Source organism: Schistocerca nitens, chromosome 1, assembly GCF_023898315.1.
Source record: "Schistocerca nitens isolate TAMUIC-IGC-003100 chromosome 1, iqSchNite1.1, whole genome shotgun sequence".
Lineage (NCBI taxonomy): Eukaryota > Metazoa > Arthropoda > Insecta > Orthoptera > Acrididae > Schistocerca > Schistocerca nitens.
The window spans coordinates 739,686,032-739,706,175 of NC_064614.1; the positions used below are offsets into that span (position 1 = coordinate 739,686,032).

The 20,144-nt window shown below is 38.1% G+C and overlaps 1 protein-coding gene across 1 annotated transcript in view; it reads right to left on the reverse strand.

The window, feature by feature from the left end:
• Positions 1-327: 327 nt before the first annotated feature.
• LOC126260288 (midnolin) overlaps positions 328-20,144 on the reverse strand; it is a 230,147-nt gene continuing 210,330 nt past the window's right edge. The window contains exons 5-7 of the mRNA XM_049957616.1: positions 12,255-12,339; positions 8,797-9,177; positions 328-3,714 (exon numbers count right to left, since the gene is read on the reverse strand). Of these exons, the coding sequence (XP_049813573.1) occupies positions 3,449-3,714; positions 8,797-9,177; positions 12,255-12,339 (732 nt within the window). The 3' untranslated portion in view covers positions 328-3,448. The remainder of the gene's footprint in view (positions 3,715-8,796; positions 9,178-12,254; positions 12,340-20,144) is intronic.

Here is a 20,144-nt window from a genome sequence, read left to right on the forward strand (position 1 = left end):
GTAACTGTGTCCCATTATCACCACAGAATGATGTGCAAGTCACATACTTTCCACATTGACATTAACACAACATATTCAATAATGTGTCTTCTTGATTTATGGAAAAGACTTCTCAGATAAAACTATCTGTACATCTACCAGATGGAATCAGTCATTCGGCATTAACCCAAATAAAACATTTTTCCTTCCAAAATAATGTAAATATTTCACATCTATGACAAATGTCTCTTTCCAAGGGCATTAGTCTAGAAATTTAGATTTATAGTTTTCCATATAAATTTCAGAAGAATTTTAAGGAAGAATTGGTAAGAAAATAAAATAGAGAAAAAACCAGGAAGAACAAAATTTATTTACTCTAATCGACGTAAAGTGAAGAACAATTGCCTTGCAGTGTAAGTTATCTCCATAATTTATTATCGTAAAAATATGCCTTACTTCTACATGACCTTTGAACACAACATTGTCCAGTTTCCACTTCGGCAAATATATCCTTTAATTGCTAAATGGGATTATATGGTTGATTTATTCCAGACTAAAAAGAAATCACAGCACAATTCTCACAATTTCTTTCATTTTAATATGTGAACTGGTCACTGAACTTCATTCACAAATAATAGTAGCTATAATAATGTATGACATGAAAACGGCCAGTATCTCTCACTTTAAGCAACTAAAGTGATTTGTCGCTTGAACTGATTTATTTACAAAATTAAAGAAAATTATTTCCAGGAACTAAATGCCAATAACCATTACACTATTTGTTACCCTACTTGAACAACCATTCTTAAAATGCGATTGTGTATGAATTTGATTCCATGACTACAATGCTCTACAGATGTTAGATGTATTTCACTACAAGCTAGAGAAACCCAAGTAACGAGTGAAGAAAGCTTCCACTCATCTACGCCAGAATTATTCTGAATTCCATACTAATATATATATTTTTTTTTCTTACTATGCAGCTGTGAAGCATTACTTTCATGATACATGAAAGCACATGCAGTTTTAAATTTTTAAAGAAACTTAAATTTATGGTGAAATTCAACTTAACTTTATCTATGATTTGACAAATCTACTGATTTACCTCTCTTCCAGATATTTAGTGAGTAAGTCTGGAGGTAGACAATTTGAGTAAGACCACAGACTTTCTATTTAAGACTGAGCAATGTTTGCAACTTTCTCAGAGAATATAGCAGGGGTACTGGTGTTATACATGTGTGAGTGTTCTTTCATTAATAACCTCTCCAATCTTTCCAGTAACTGATATTCCATGCATTACTACTTTCTTAAATCTTAACCACATTACCAGTCAAATTAAAAACAATTTGCCAGTGTAGAAGAGTAGTGTACTATAAATATTTAGACAAAGGCAAGCGAATTACAATTTGAACAGATAAAGCTCTCCTTTATATTGTTTACATAAAGCTTAGAGTGTACTGAGCTCCTGGTTTATATGTTGTTATATATCACACTTTAATGTACCTCTGTCAAACAGTCTTAACAGAAAAGCTTTCAGATTAAATAAATCTTTGTTGGTTTAAAAGTTCACCTTCCATAAGTATTTTTATTGAATTTCATCACAAAAATCTAGTTTCTTTTGTCTTGGTTGTATTCAACAAAGTGTTAAATTATTTAAGTTAAAACAAAGCATTTAGGACTGATTTGTACATCACTATCTTCATCTTAAAATGAAATTACATAGAACTAAAACAAATTTAACAACATAATGAATATATGTATCTCTCTCTCTCATACTAACTGTTTTACAATGCACGAGAAATATGAATGCAAAGTTAAAACATACATACAATGCAAGATACGACTGTTTGATACTCAATATATGTAAACATTCTACAGTCATCTTCAGAAATGCAATTACAGTAATATAATACATTACACTATACAGTATAATACATTGTTAATATATCTTGCTCCACTTTCTAAAACAAATTCTCTGTAGTGAGTCACTCCACAAGAACTTTTGAACTAATTGGGACACAAACTAGTATTGATATGGAAAGTCACAGAATGCGGCTTCCACTAAACTATCGATGGGCTTGACATTCACAGAAACGAATAAACCTCCATTTTCTAAATCACTTTCTTCCCTTCACAAGGAAAAAAAATAAAATAAAATAAAGTACTTTACATGAACTCTTGTTACAGGTTTCTCTCTATCTCGCTCGCTCGCACGCACGCACGCACGAACGCACGTACGCAGCCTCAATGCTTGAGCTTTCCTCAAGTTTTTGAAACAATGCTTTCAAGAGGGGCACTTCGATCATGCAAATGACGATGATTTAAACATGCTTTACTATCCTCATTTTCATCCTGAAATGATGCCAACATTTTTTTTTCTTATTTTTTAAATCTAAGGGATCTATTAGTGCAGTAGCATGGTCGTGTTTCCTCTCATTGCTATTTTTTCCTCCACAAGTAATTTTACAGGATGTGAAGTTAATGCAAATCTTTTAATGGATGCAGCTATACATTCACACAAAATCCAAGCATTACAAAAAAATTTAATAATGCTTCAGTTCCATCCAGTACAACTCCCTCATTGCTGCCACAGGAACTGCATATTTTCTTAAACGATTGTTACTCAAAAGACAGCTGTATCTCAAAGCAGATAGATTACACTACAGAAATATAACAACATTGTCCAGGAGCTAGAGAATTTCATACTGAATAACAGTTTTTCAAGCACTCAAACAGAAATGGACTTAAGCTCCAGATGCATAAACACGCAAGAAAAAAAATTACATAAACATTCTTTTTATCAGCATTTATTCATTTAGTCATTTTTTAACCTCCAGGAGTTTTCACCGGAAAGAGCAAATCTAACAACTTTTATTACACTAAAATGCATGGCCCATATAAAGGTATCTGCAAATACATACAAAGACATCGGCAAATAAAGAGGAAACTTATTTTTAAACTGATGTGCTTATTAAGTAAATGAATAACTTCGGTCCTTCAAACTTCAGCAGCCCAACTCTGAGCTTTTAATAACAGAGGTAGAAATCTAAGAACACACATATTAGGAAACTATCAGTAGGAATAGCAAATAAATATACATAATTCATTCTCACACAGTACATAAAGTGTAGCCTTCTTGGAATAAATGAGAGGAAAACAACCTCACAGCACAGTTTTCATGTAACACACATTACATTACAAATCGTATCTTCCTACAAGTGAATGGTGTTTAAGTCTTAACTCTGAACAACAGGCTATCGAGTACTTGAAAAGCTTGCACATTGACGAGTGTTTCATTAATATCTACCAAAGAAATTACCGGAATACATAAAATTCTGTGGTATTGGCTGCAGCACAAGAAACACCAGAGTGACTGACCTCCAACTTTTGCAAGCTGGAGAGACTTTAGCTCCTCAGGTAGGCACCAGTGCCTGTCCCATTACACAGGAACACCTACAGTTGCTGCAGGTCAGGCTACTACAGGCTCAGGTGGCCCCACGTCTGCAGTAGTGGTACTCGGGGCACTCTGCTCTGCAGAATTTGTTGTATCCATTGGCTCGACACCTGACTGTGGGGCCAGCTGCTCAGACTTGGCAGACCATTGAGTTGTGTAGGGTGCAGCCCTAGCTTCGCGTCTGGCACGTCTGCGTGCTCGCCGTTCTTCCATGATCAGGCGCAAGTGTTCCATCTTGCCACGAGTCGCCTGGTTCTCTCGAGAAAGGTTTGCAGATTCGTCTGTAACAATTGTAACGACATTATGAAATCACTTGTTACTTTAGATTTCTAACACAGAAAGTTACATAATTTAAAGAAGACAATAGAATTAAGAATTATTGCATTTTCACACACACTAAAATGTAAAGTAGTAAACCATTTTGGTATTCTTGATACATAATTATGGGAGGCATAGTTATCTACAGATGACCCATTGCCCGTCACCTTGTGGAATTTCCATTATCATGATACAAATTTTACCAAATTGAAAATTCATTATTTACTTTAAACTGTGCTTTATTAGCTGTTCTGTCTACAAGTAATTTTACAGGCTCCCACTCTAACCGTGCTTTTAAGTATTGAAACAACCAACTGCTTTACAAAAGTCTACAGAAATGCCTCCCTTTAATTTGCCATCATTTTAAGATAGATCACTGCACACTGACTCCTAGGAGCAATACACCAATTGCTTACTACCTGGATGGGAAGAAGAACATTTAATGGCACCTAACACCCGCCAAGAAATAGCCCTAATCCATATTGGTATTTTTAGTTCATTCTGCGTAGCATTTGCACAACAAATATAATGATGTGCAATGAATCATTTTACAATCACATAAAATATACACGAGTAATTCCTACCCACCACTTTTTAAATGTTACAAAAATAGAAATTATTCTACAAAATGAAAGGACTTGTCGAGGAGAAACTTTTATCACTGTTTTCAAATTTTACTTTGTTGTCTATCAGACATTTTACATTGTGCACCCAGAAAGTAAGTTCCAGTCATGTACAGAGATCACAAGATTAGTTCAGTAGGAATGTGCCAGCACAGGAGCAGGTTGTGATATGTGGGAATAATGCAGTGCAGTTTTAGTCTTCTGACAGTAATGGTTACCACATAGTGCTAGGATAAAATGGCTGCTGCAGTACTGTCTCCCACCAACTATGAGGTTTGTGCAGTTATCAGATTTTTTTTGCAGGCTATTTGCTAAAGGACAAATCAATATTACTGGCCAAGATTGTAGTTGCTGACCAGCACTGCTGACACCAGAATTGATGGAAAGGATGTGGCATGCATTTTTACAGATCCACTGCTTAATTTCAGAACTCTCATCAGTTACCCCAGATGTCTCAAGATGTTACAACGAAAATGTCTCCTGGTGGCTCGCTTTTCATAAAGAGTGTGCAGGATAGGTGTCAAGGCAACTGACAAATGAACACACAACCAGACATCTGGCTACAGCATTGACATTCCTGCAGCAGCATACAGAGGAAGATGGCAAATTTCTAGACCATGTTGTCACTAGGTATGAAGCAAGGCAAGACATGTGGAATGTTGACAAAACACATTACACTTGGGCATGATAATGCAAGACTATACAACCAACGCCACATGAAATGTGTGATCAGTTTTGATGGGAACTCTGACTGTCCATCCTACAGCAATTCCTTCCCCCAAGTCTCTCATTTCTTCCCTCTAATGAAGCTTTGGCTGGCAAGAAAATATTCCCACGACAATGCTGAAATGCAGATTGAAGTGACTTCGTGGCTCCTGAAGCTAGTGGCAGACTCCTATGAGATGAGAGCACAACTGATGGTGCACTGTTACGATATATGCCTTAACATTTGTGGTGTGATGTTGAGAAGTAGCCACGGAACCTATGTAAATATTCCAATAAATATTTCAAACTTAATGATTTTTGTTTTCTTTGTCATCAGCACTTACTTTAGAATGCACATTGCGTATCAGGGTATGTGAGCAAAAAATTTGATTGCAGCACTGTGAACCTATTTTTTGTGCTAAAGACAACCTTAATGTGGAGCAATGAATACCTTTTTCTGGTATTGTGATTATGTACATCATTGTTTCTTTTGAAGTGCAGTGGATTATTTACATCCAAATCCATGAGGTAAAACATATCTAGAAGCAGTAGTCAAAATGCTCAACTCAAACAGATGTCTGCAGATGATCATAGGTGATTGTCACATAATATTCTTACAGCATATTTTTAGGCCATGAGGACTGACTGACTTTCTTAAAATTGAGAAATCCCAGAACACAATTCCATATGACATTGAATGGTAATATCCTAAATATGTTAATTTACTGATTTGTGCCTCCAACATTTGTAACAATTTGAAGAGCAAATGTGGCTGAAGTAAGTTATTTTAGGACTTCTGGAATGTGCTTTCTCCAATTCAAAGTCTTATCAGTACCTAAGAATTTTTTAGTTTCCACATTTATTTACTATTTCCTCACCACGTTTTACACTTTTCTTTGTTGTCGTACCTCTACCTTTAGATGGAAACAGGCAAATTTGTATCTCTACAATTTAGGGAGACCATTCACAGAACACTAGTGTATGGTCCTGTTAACATTATTTACGTTTTATCTGTTGTATGTATGCTTTGATTGATTACAATACTAGTGACACCGCAAAAAGAACTAATTCTGTTTGTTGTACATTGGATGGAAAATATTGAGTCTTTCGGGGCGGCGGCAGGGGGGTGGGGGTGGGGGGGGGGTGTACACCCCGAATTTCTTCTTAGACAAATCTCTCCTCATTACACTTTTTGAATGATTAAATACACTTTCTGCATGCTTTTGGTTAGGTATGAAATTGTCCATTGGTTGACTGTACCATCAATATCATAAACCTCAGTTTAACAGGATAGTATGGTTCACACTATTCAATGCCATAGGTAAGTCATGGCCAATACTATTGCTATTTTGTTACGCAATCCTTGTGAAATTTCTCAAATAAGTGTAAATAGCATTGTCAGTAGAAAAACTCTTCTGAAATCCAAACTGTGATTACTGAGGATGTTTTTGCTTGGGAGGGGCACTAGAATACATCACCTTCTGAAAAAGTTTGGAAAAATTATGTCAGCAGTGAAATACATCATAATTAATGAGATATTTTCTATCACCTTGCTTACAGGCGGGTTTAACGATGACATATTTCAATCTCTGGAAAAATTTGTGGAGTAAGTGATTCATTACATGCTTCAGATAAGACAGTGCTCATCATATGGAAAATATTCTTTAGTACTCTGTAGGAAACACTGTCAAAACCATGTTAGCTTTTATTTTTGAGAGAATGTATAATTTCCATAATTTCAGAGGGAGAAGTTAGTGATACATTCATGGGATTGAATTTTACAGGAGTTGCTTTTTTAATATACTGCTGTGATTTTGCTTTAACTTTTTGTCCCTTTATTTTATACTATATCTTTTAATCACAGTCTCTACCTGTGAATCCTCATTTGTAGCCCTTCCATTCAAGTAAATATATATGTTATATTCTTTGGTCAGTTGTCCTGTCATTTCGCTACATTGAATATAGCTTTAACTAGTTAGAATTACTGATTTTTTGGCAGTGTACATGGTCCTTAATTTTTTGTAATTTAGGGTAGTTTTTGTAGTGGGCTAGTATTACAGGATCTTCATTTGTTCTTGTGAACACATGGAAATTCCTTTTCTTTTCACAAGGTATTTTAATCCCTTCAGTTATCCATGCATTGGCTGTTTTTTTATATGGCTGTTTAATGCCCTTTCTGATTAGCTTATGTGGAAAGTTATTTTCACCTAATAATAGAAGTTTATCTTGGAATAAATTAAATTTTGTGTCAGTATTTGGTTAATTATAAATCTCATCCCATGTTATCTCTCACAAAGTGTTTTTAAAAACATTTGTTCCAGATTCAATTAATCCAATTAATTTTCCAAGGGAGGTGTTAATTCTATAAAGCATTATCTTGTTTATACTACATAACTGTGCATCAAGCCAAGACATACAATTTGTTACTGGACATATAGTTTTGTCCTTGCTTTGAGCTTCATCACAGGAAACATTATCGGTTAGGGGGTTATCTTCTTTATCTACCTGTGGCAAAAAGCTATTTGTTGAGACCAAATCTTAGGATCCGAGGTTTCTAGATCATATTTCTTATCAGAATCATTTGGAAAATTTACATCGACATAATCACCAGGTATTAACTGCCTTCTGCTGTCTGACAGCTAGCATAGTAAGGAATCTTAAATTCCTATTAACAGTTCAGTATTTCTCAATGGGGCCTATATATTATGATTAGAGGAACCATTTGTTTATATTAATCACAAGCACATGCTTCTATGTGCTGATCACTACAAACTATTTGTCTCAATGTTTTTGAATTTTGTTCCATCTTAATACATGTAACAACTGTTTTTCCCTTCTAGTTTCTCGTGAGTAATATGCTACAGTGCAATCTTTTGTACTTTTCTCACCCTGTTATGTGATGCCCAGACACACATCCTATGTGTGTCTTTCCACAGCTCCCAAATTTTCTAAACAGACAAGAAGCTCTTCTACCTTGTTAGTTCTCTAATATTCTGATGAAATAATTTAACCTTATTTTTCTGAGCATTCTGTATGACTCAGTTCTAGCTCAAAAAGAAGAGTCACTGGTGATGTTCCAAGGGTGAAAAATGTTTTTATTTGACCATTGCAATTGCAAATCCAGTTGACTAAGGTACCTTCGTTTTCTTAATGTGATAAAAGGAATAAGCAGCAGTCAGTCACCATGGCACGCACACACACTAGAGCAAAAGTATTGTTATTGGTTCTGTAACCACCAAATTTTAGTCATTTTCGAATTGCCTTTTGCTGAATTCCATCTACTTCATCCTTCAAACAGACAACATATCTCACTTTTTATGCATGACTGAAATGAAAGTCACAGTAACTAGCTAAATGTATTTACATAATTATTACACTTTCTTCACAAACTTATTTTACATGGACAATTACAGTTGCTCCAGTATTAAAATTTTATTTATGCAGAGCAGACTACCACATGCACAAAACCATGAATATGCAGTACAGTTATATTTTCGAACTACAGAAGAAAAAGATACACTGATACTCTGCATTTAAAGTCAAAAGTGTGAGGCCAGCACAATGGTATTCAGTTAAGCCTATGTATTAAGAAAATTCCCATTGAAAATAATGACTATTTTGTCCTGTATATACAGCTGTAACTTTGCTCTTTCACATATTCCATGTGTGACAAACAAACACTGCAATAACAGTAATATGCCCATGTTTTTTATATACCTGATAAAGACTGGATAGCTGCTACATGTGGAACCTTGTTGGCTGCTGTTATTAGCTTTCCAGGCACTGCAGAAGCTCCTGCTCCTGCTGCAGCCACAGCTGAAGGAGATGCAACAGCTGCCGAGGTACTGGCATGTGATCCTGCAGCATGCTGCTGGTGCTGTTGATGGTGGTGTTGCTGCTGCTGGTGGTGGTGGTGATGGTGGTGGTGTTGCTGTTGTTGTGGCTGCTGCTGCTGTTGCTGCTGCTGTTGTTGTGTACGACTTGCGTGTCGGCGGTACTGGGGGGTGGCACACAGCAGGTCATTTAAAATGTGAATTATAGTGCTGATGTCACGTTTTGGCCGTCCAAATCTATCTTGAAGTGCTGGATTCAGGGTACCTGAAATGACATTCCATAACATTTTTTTTGGTACTTACAAATCCAGATAAATACAAGATACACAAATAAATCCTGTAAAAAAACAGGGTGGTACATTCTTATAAATAATTTCAACTCCCACTATACTAACTTCAAAGATCTTGCTTGATATGCATAATTTCAAAACACCTAAAATGATATAATTAAGATGACATTAAACCTCTGCCAAGATTTGCACTCTGTGAGAACAGTTGTTAAACACTCAGAAGGGAAGAGGAAGAAAAATTTCACGCATCAAGAAAGTATGTGGGTATTTCAGTCATTGCAGTATCAAGTCACATTTTCAAAGAACTTGGCAGTACAAGCTGCCTTTTCATTACAAAGTTTCATCCTCTAATTCGGATGCACACAATGATTCGGTTGGGATGGATGTCCAAGTCATTTAATCCCCTCCCGAGGCTAATTCACCCACCAAGATTTTAACTGTTCAATATCCTGCGTAGTGGCACTGGGATGGAGTTTACATCAGATCTGGCTCCACATGTTCTACCACAGAAAGAGCTAGGGGATCTTGCTGGCTGTACATACCTCAACATCACGCATACAGTTAACAGACCCACGTGCTGTGTGTTGTGTATTCTCCCGCTGAAAAATGCAATCGCACTACTGTTGCGTGGGACATAACACGAGGAGGCAGGATGTCTGATGTCAGGGTTCTCTTAATCACTACCAGATGTGAACTGAAGTCTTACACTCCATTGCTCCCCACACCATCACACTAAGATTAACATAATTTTTCCTCTCCAGACCTCTTACCAGGTCACAGCCATACTCGATAATGATTTTCATCTGAGGTAGTACTGAACTACAACTCAACTGCCCATGCACACATCACCAGTCAATAGTCCATGCTTCCCTGCCATGGCAGCCATTAGCGTTGTGATGTAAACACCAGTCTACACATTGGATGGTAATACCCTACTCTAGATGCTGATTGTCTGCAACAATTGTGCAGGATGATGACACTGCAATGAGTCAATTACTTGTTCTCAGATGGCAGAGTTGGATGTGAAGGGGCTACGATGTGCTTGCAGCACAATATTGCGATTCTACCTTGTGTTTGTCAGATGTGGGTGACTGGAACCTTGACGAGTATATGTGCTGCCACATTTCCATACAGTCCACAAATGGACCACTGTCACATCCAAATGCCCCCACATATCTGGATATTGCAAAATTCAACCTGACAACTACATGAAAACCTGACAATAAGGTGCCTTTCAAACCCGGGTCAGGTGTTTAACTGTCCGACACAGAATGTTTACTCATGTGATTCAGCGACCTCTCTGCTGACTGTGTACAAACTCCAGGCCCAGTAACAACACTAAATACGAGAGCACTCTGGTGGCTGCTATCATATAACCACAGCTCTATAATCGATGGTGTGTACATGTTCAATTATACATTGACATCCAACCATGTCTTCAGTGGGGCTTCACTTTTTAATGCACTGTACTAGCTAGGCACAATTTTAAATCATGTGGGACATATTTCAATGGGGAAGTTATTTTTGGCAAGAAACTTAGGAAGTTTTAACAACTTCTCCCCATGTAACAAAATACAAAAATAGAGCTGTCAAACGTTTTACTATTTTGTTTATAATGATGATACAAAAATATATGAGCAGAAAAGTGCCAGATCTGTTATTGAAAACAGCAATAAAGAAAATTTAAAGTCATCTGAGCTTAAGGCAAATGGATTATCATTAGATGACAAGATTTAGAACAGGTAATTCAGTGTGTCTCCAAACTCCACACCATAAATTTAGTCTACTCAAACAGAGACACTTTTGTACAAATTTATTTATGTCTTGTCATCCTCAGTTCTTATATAACAGATGTATGAATATGAAATTACGAGAAGATTACAAGAGCTTAGTGGAAGTACTTAAATGTACTTAAGCATTTATCAACTTGTTTCTTAGACAAAGTGATGGAGTTCAGGACTTAATTATCTCCAATGAGCAACTTACTCCAATGATGAGTTACCTCACAAACTCATGAAATAAATGTTTCTGTAATTAACATTTTACTACAATAATATTTCATAACCAGTCATTTCATTTCATTTCAAACAAAACTCTCAGGTAAAGAAGCAGTCTCAGTATAGTGAAGCCCACCATCAAGACAATTGAGTGTTGTCTGTGTCCAAATGATTCAGCACGTTCATATTTTGTATCCAATGGCACGAAGAATATGAGAGATTGGAGCTACTGTCTGTAATATTAATGTCTGCTTTGCAGTTCACCCTTCACATCTGAGAATGCTCAAAATTTTGAAAGGAAACATTACATTATTCATCTAAATTAAGACTTTCACATTTGAACATTGTAGAATTTATACTGAACTGCACTTTCGATTGCTTATAAAATGAAGGATGGGCCTATCATGCCTGGCATATCTTAAGCCAGTGACCCTACATACTTAATCATCATATACAATACCAAAGAATCTGAACATTTACAAGTGTGATGGTGAATTCACATGAATGCAGCTAACGGTCTACACCAGGAATTTACAATTCATTGCAAGAAGCAATTCCTTTGATACTGAAAGCTGTAAGAATCTATATGCTTAATGCACAGCAGATATAAATAACACAACCTAAATTTGTAGGACTAACAGGAATGAGAACAGAAATTATCAGTAAAACAACTTCCCAATAAACTTAACAAAAAAGGCAAATTTAATAGCAGGAATTTTACGTACTATTAAAAGTAACCACAACAATAAAACAGTGATATTGCAGGCATAAACTGGAATTTCAGTAAGTGCTTTTTGCCACGATTAATAGCTAATCCAGAGATATTTAGAAAAGATGCCATTATTAGAAATACCTCTGTGGGAGACTTTACACATGAATGTGCTGCATATGTTTCTTTCTTAGTTTTTTGCATCATTTTATTAACAATTCTTCTCCCTCCCTCCCCCAGATGGAAAAAAATTAAGTGCAACAATACCAGCTCTGATGTACATAAGCTTCTACTTGAAAAATATTTTAACCACAGATTTGTGCATCACTGTGATTGCATTACTCACCAGAAAATGTGCCCGAGTACACTCCCTTGCCATGATGGTGCATAGATTCTATTATAGCGCCTTGTCTTCGTGCTCTTGCATTGTCCTGAAAATAGGGTGTTATATGTAAATAACCTGCAATTCCCTGTTTTGTCAACATGCAAATAATTATATTTATAATTAGTGATCTGTAGGCCTAATTAGTTCATATAATTAACCTTACACAAGAAACAGTTAATCGAAAATAATGTTACAGCAGAATTGTTTATGCTTTAAGCTTCCAGATGAAACTTCATATGAGACTTAAGATTGGAAACTGACTAGACCTCTACGTTTATGAGGCAATGGCCAAGCTACCTACACTGAACTCTAGACTCAATCTTGCTGTTTTAATTTTCTTTACACTTTTTTTATTCACCCTAATCCACAGAGGGTCTCTTGTATACTCTCCTGAGTTAGCAGTTCTAGCAGAAAGTATAGCACAGACAATGGCTTAACCACAGCCTGTGTGGTTTTTCCATACTGAAGTTTCAATTCTGTAGCAGTCAAACTTGCTGCTAGCTTTAACCCAGATGTGGGCCACACCTCATAATCAATCTGGAAGGGTCTTCCTAATAAAAGGAAAACGTCTGTGCTCATGTCCTCATTTTGTATAGTTTTTATTCCTCACAGCTTTGGAACAGAATAGACTTCACTGAGGAGTGAAAGATCTATTGTAGTTCAATTTGTTTATGATTAGATGCACTAAAATGACAGGTTGACTTTCAATGTACATCTGATATGACACCAAAAACCTGTACATACAACATTTGGTTGTCAAATATTTATCAGTGAATGCTCAAATGTTCTTAATTTTTCTTTGCATTGTTAAGGCCCACACCACACAGGAAGAAAAACTAAAAAAAATTGCATCACTATTCATATGCTTTTCTGCTACATTCATCATCAAGAAGAATCAAGCCACTAAATATCTACAGTACCAAAAATTTTTACTGAATGCCCACATATGAAGGGCACACCGAGTGTCATGGGCAGCCTATTGTCAACAACATTAATGTTTATTTGGTACATAACTTAGCACATCAATTAAACTTACTGATTTTTCTGTCACTTTTTAATCTACTTCAGGTGATTAAAGACAAAGCTTTTGTATGACCAACATCTTAGATGTTGATTTCACAACTATGTATACATGTGTATGATGTTTACAATTAAGTCTTCCAACTCTTATTCTGTCTGCGACTGCTAATCTCAGGAAACTAATGTAGAGTTTTTGATATGGTTTTCACTAATATATTGAATGATTAACAAGAAAGGTTTTTGTGTATAATTTATTATATCTATACCACTCAAGTTGTTTGGTTGTATGTACTTTGGAGTAATACATTAAAGTTGAGGGTCAATTGCCCTCCATACACCAAGCATCTATCTTACTTAGGCATTTCTGCATTTTATTTGCGCGCACACACACGCACACGCACACACACGCACACGCACACACACGCACACGCACACACACACACACACACACACACACACACACACACACACACACACACACACACACACACACACACGAGGCGGCGCCCAGTGAGAGTGAAAGCCAGCCAGCGGGCTCGTCCGCCCATGTGACGGCCTGGCCTCGCAACACCGCCTTGCGACACCGCGGCAATGTCAGTCCGCCACAGCCGCAGGCGTTTCACTTTAACCCATTTACCCGTTTCGGTACAGCGCGCCGGCTCGGGTGCCGACCTTGATTGATCGCTTGCCGCGACATTTAGTGCTTTGATCTCTGGCGACTTGACTGTTTCTAGAGCCATCTGGTGGATAATACTGCGGTATGGGCAACGATGAAACGATAGCAGTGTTTCCGAGTTATCCCTTGTAATGTATGTACACCAGGGTTTCATTTACTTGTTTCGTGGGTCATTTGTACCATTAATCTTTACGTTGTGGAACAAGCCATTTTACATTCACGGTACACATACGTTGGTAAATACGGCTACATGCTGATCATTTATAATTTTTTTTAAATGCTGATGTGTATTACGTAACCATTACATTTTCTGATTACTATGGAACAGAAGGAGTTGTCAATAAGAAACTTTCAGTTTCTTTTCAAATTTATCTTTGTTGTGTGACTTATTCAATAAGCGCTCAAAAACTGATGGCGTCATCGTGTGCTCTTTTTCGCTCAAGACAAACCTTAACGTGGAATAATGAATGTCATTTGTTGTTCTGTTAGTCTAGTGAATATCATTGTCCCTTCTGTACTTCATTGGATTATTTACAACAAACTTCACGAGTGAGAAAATATGCTGTGAAGCATTATTCAAAATGTCTGAACTCCTTAAAAATATGCCTCCAAGTTCATTGTGGGTGACCACCACACATTCGTACAGCACGTTTTTGAGCAATGGGCACCATCTTACCCAGAACACTATCCCATATGACAAAGAAAACACGCAAATCTACTTAGTGATTTGTCTCTCACCAAGATTTATAATGGTGATAAGTGCAAATGAGACTAGACATGCTTTTTTCGGATTAAATTCTCATCTATATGGACACCAAATATTTTTGAAGCTTTCTTCTTCTTCTTCTTCTTCTTCTTCTTCATTATTCCCTTTCCACGTGTTAAAACATGCCGTCGGTGTAGTAGCTACCTTTCTACATGTAGAACTCGATACGTTGTTTTTTGAAACATTTGCAGAAAACCAGTCAACAACACTTAAGAACATTATTTGCCATTCCTTTTGTTATATTTACGTTTGGATTGATTACTATACTATTGCGATCCACAAAAAATTAAGGTATGCTTGTTTATTAGTCAGGCGGTATTTACGTCTACAAGAAATACTGGACCTGAGATTGACCTTGTCGACCCCAGAAATGACTTCTCCACAGTCAGTTATGAGAATCTGCCGTGCTTGACTGATTGCATTATTAAATATAACTTTTTGCATTCTTTTGGTTAGATTTATCCATTGGTTAATTATTCCATCACTTCAACAAAACATTTTATCAGGGAGAATATTGCAGTTCACGCAGTAAAATGCCTTTGACGGGTCACAGACTATGATCACATCCAGACTATTCGCCTTCCTCTTTAAGAACTGAGTACAACTCAGGATTTATCTGGCCTTTATGGGTAATCTAAAAGCTTTCGATTCCAAGATGATTTGGGCAATCAAGAAGGCTCTTGAGAATGCCAGGATAAAATCAATGCATATAAAGCTCCTGAAATAGTCTATCAATAGGCGAAAGTTAGAGTGGATTAAGATGGCAAACACCCTTGCCGTTTACGATCTTACTGATACCAAGGTGACTTCTCTCCAAAACTGTTCACCCTTGCACAGGAAAGAGTATTCAAATCACTACCTGGAATAACAGTGCAATAAAAATAAATGGTTCGCACGAAATCTCTGCTGTTCGGCTATCATGATGAGGATCGTAAGTGAAGATCTGGAATAAGGAAAGATTTTGATCCAAAAATTAAAACTTGACTCTGCAAAGACTGGAAATGAACACCAATAAAACAAAAATGCGAAGCCCAACCACTTACAACCGGAAACCGATCTATAGAAGTAGTTTATGAATATATCTACCTTAGCCTTAGTGCAAAACAACCAAAAAACACAAATGTCTCAGGACTGAGCTGGGCAGCATTCCAGTAACCAAGATTTATGCTGACCAACAAGGATGTCAAAAATAACCTGCAGGCCAAGATCTGTATCTGCAATAACCTACAGAATGTTAACTGACTAAGGTAAGAGTGTGTCAACTAAAGCGCTCGCAACAAGCTATGGCGCGACAGATGCCAGGAGCCAGCCTTGTCCTACGTGAGCGACCGACTTCTGGATACGCGACACAGAGACCATCCATCGGGCGATAAGCTCGGGTGTCCTGCGTACGAGCGACCATGTCGCGCTACAAGATGGCCGCTTAGAGCCAACCAACTGTTTCTGTAAAATAGCGCCCCTAAACTGGAATACTGTAGCTGGAGAGTAACGCTGCAAAATTAGATTTACTTCAGAAAATAAAGCGAAAAGGAATGCTGTGCATGAAATTTATAAAGGAAGGAATCTCCAAGGAGAATTTCATAAATATCAATTACGAAGATCAGACAAATTCTTCGAATTTACGTAAATGAGCAGAGGAGCATTCGACTATCTCATCAATAAATTAAATACTAATTTTTTTTACATGAGCAAGAACTGTTAACAGCCAATAACAGCGGAAGAATGACTGACTACCCTAAATATACAGATAAATTACACAGATTAATAACGAATGTAGAGGTGGTGTAGAGTTCGCGCTTTAGCTCGTGAGTGCAAGCATCGGAAAGATCCAGGATTCGATTCCGGGTTATTATATTTTAGCTAACTCAGTTACAATTCTATATACTAATTTTTATGTATACTGTTTGCACTGCATCGCTAAGTACATTTTTAAGTTCTTGGCAAAGAACTATCTGTAAGTGTACACACCTATCTCAGTTTATCACACACGTTAAATTCCCAATAAATTGCAATGAACTATCAACTTTTACAGATATTTGAAATTTTAAACATAATTCATCAGCAGTCAGTGTTATGGCCAAGCGTTTCAATTAATCTAAATAGTCTGTAAAAGTAAAGCATACAAAATTTTTGAAAAGAAAGTCTGGCGTTTTGTTTAATGATTTGTCTAAAAGTATGAAATAAAAAATTAGGGAAACGTTTGGTGCACCTCATTTTCTGTTATGTTTTCGAGCATCATTCAAAGGCACATAGAATGTTTCTCTGATCTTATTTCTTTTATACAAATCATTTCGTAAAATATTTTATTTCTTTCATTTTTTATTTTCAAGTTTTATTCAGAAAGCATGATCTTATTGACTCCTCGTTGGTCTTCCTAAACGTACTTGATTCGAAGGAAGCCTGTTTGACATTTAAATACCGCACAAATGACTTCTTTATATGCAAAGCAGCTAGGCCTTTAACAGATGAAATTTTTGACACTATTTACGTAGCTTGGCAGCAGCTTTTCATGAAATATTTCAATTCTTCCTCAACTCATTAAGTTTTCGTTAACTACCTTGATTACTTTCAAGCAATTAAATATTTTCATGAAAAATTATACCTCACGCTGGTCACTTCGATACCCTGTTTACCTATGAAAATTCGGATGAAACCTCATGGTGTAATACACAGGGAGTCTTTTTCGTCTGCTCACGCGTTTACAATAACGTATTGATTGTTTTTCATATGACAAAATAGCCCCTTCTAGGTGCTGTCATTTCCAAAAATTGTTTCGATATCTCGAGCCGTTGGAGATAAGACGAATTTACGGCCACTTGATTCCCGAAGTGCAGGAAAGGTTCGGACGCGCCACGAGCGACCCGTCCGCGGATATAACAACCAATATCTCAACTTTAAATACAATTTAGATACATTGGTTACATTTCATACGCAATAATGTATGGCCTTAAATGAACTATACGGAAAGTCTACGCAATGTGATTTTACCTCTGTAAACTCTTAAAAATTTCGTGCAGCCATGTACTCAATTTCGTGCAGCACGGTAACTATGACGAATAACGAAAGAAGTTCAGACCTTTATCGTTTAAACATATCAAGCTATAAGATGCGGAAGAATCAATTTTTTTTCACCGAATAGTTTTCTTAAAATCGGGTAAGTAATTCATAGTTGCCGTCGAGTCCGCTGGCACTGCTTTGCTGAGAAGACACGTGGCTGTCGCTGTCTGTCGCGCGTACTGCAGCGACAAGATTCAAACATGTTTGAATTCAAAAATGGCTCTGAGCACTATGGGACTTAACATCTGTGGTCATCAGTCCCCTAGAACTAAGAACTACTTAAACCTAACTAACCTAAGGACATCACACACATCCATGCCCGAGGCAGGATTCGAACCTGCGACCGTAGCAGTCGCGCGGTTCCGGACTGAGCGCCTAGAACCGCTAGACCACCGCGGCCGCCTGTTTGAATTCAAACGTCGCTAGTTGCAGCGGGAGAAAGGCAGCGACACCGATGTCGCTCACGTAGGACATTCCTGATCTATGACTGCGGTTGTGTTTTACCGCCTGACGCTGTCGGCCGCTTACAGGACGCGGGCTTAGGGATAGGATATGATATGATCAGAGGACATTAGAAAAAGAAGAAAGTTAACAGACGTTTAGAATTTCAGACTGAAGTGGCAATGGGTCGGACACGTAACTCGATAAGATCACAGCAGATAGACCCCTAACATTGTCCACTGGAGACCAAGGGTCCACATGAGGCATTGACAGGCCCCAAAAGAGATGGTTTAACGACGTAAAGCTGGTGGCTGGAATACTATGGTACCATAAACTAAACTTCACCCGAACAGGCCATGAAGTCCCAACGGTGCCGATCGGCCGCCGTGTCATCCTCAGCCCACAGGCGTCACTGGATGCGGATATGAATGGCATGTGGTCAGCACACCTCGCTCCCGACATGGGTGTTTACGAACCCGGAGCCGCTACTTCTCTATCAAGTTTCTCGTCAGTTTGCCTCACATGGGCTGAGTACACTCCGCTTGCCGATAGCGCTCGGCAGACCGGATGGTCACACATCCAAGTGTTGGCCCAGCCCGACAGAGCTTAACTTCGGTGATCAGACGGGAACCGGTGTTACCATTCCGGCAAGGCCGTTGAAACACTATAGTACCAATGGCATGAAGTCGAGGACAATGGAAACACATGGGAAAAGCCTATATCCAGCAACGATTGAGATGGACTGAAGACGACGAAGCGATATGAAACGGGATAATGTGAAATAAGTATTTATGATGGTGACTGGCAGGATTAGTTTTGGTGGGTTTTTTTGAAAGAGCAGCGCATTATTCGAAGGAGACTGCGCGACATTTATGCTACATATCTCGCGAAAGGGATCATAAAAAATGACGGCGTGTACAAAGGCACCTAGTGGCCAAATATTGCGGACGTCTTTGTTGCCCAGATGAACAGTAACATGTGTAACATTTCTACAAGCTTGACGGCCGAACAATATTTCTCTAGCGCAGAGGCAGTTAAAGCGAACTTATCATAATGCTTCCAAGAACATGCCATGCTGCGTACTATAATACAGACAACGTATTAAGTTACGTGAACATTCCAGAAAAGAATCTGATCACTGGAGACATTCACATTTATATTTCTTTTCGTTGTACAAAGACGTCCACAACACAGTCTTGTTCCAAAAAGTCAAAGTGCAAGAAACCGTTTTGTTTTGTCCTCTTTGGTCACATTTTATAGCATTTCTCTGAAACGCTATCTCTGTTGATTTAAGTATTTACAAACTTCATGTTACAATGTACTTTACTCAACGTAACAGAAGAATGAGCCTTCAGCATGTCTCAGCAGCCATGTTAGCTGGAAAAAATTGTGCGTGTGCGTGTTTTGCTGGTGGGGAAGGAGGAGGGGGGGGGGAGGAGTTATGGTGAGGGCTCTAAGCTTCATTCCAACAGGTGGACGGAAGTATCAATCTGTGTCGCAGCAGGTAGCCGGGGCTGATGGTGCCGTAGCACACAGAAACGCTGCCAGGTAGCTGAGGCGACCGTGGCCCCTGCCCCATACCTGCAGCAGCACAAAAGCGAGGTAGCAGCCTTCAGGACGCACAATGCCATTCACCTCGCGACACCTACTGTGTACTGTACCGCCCTGGCACGACGCGGTATTTACGGTGCCTGCAGGCCACTGCCGCAGCTGATACTAACGAGGGCTCTATTCAGCGCAATCTGACATTCCTACGTGCTATCAACGTGACCAGAGAGAGACGACAGAGCGAGTCCTTGATGGCTGTAATAAGCAGATATGCAAGAAATACTGTGAAGTCGAAATTCGCTGAAAACTAATTCCTCGGTTCCAGCTGTCTTAGGTATACATC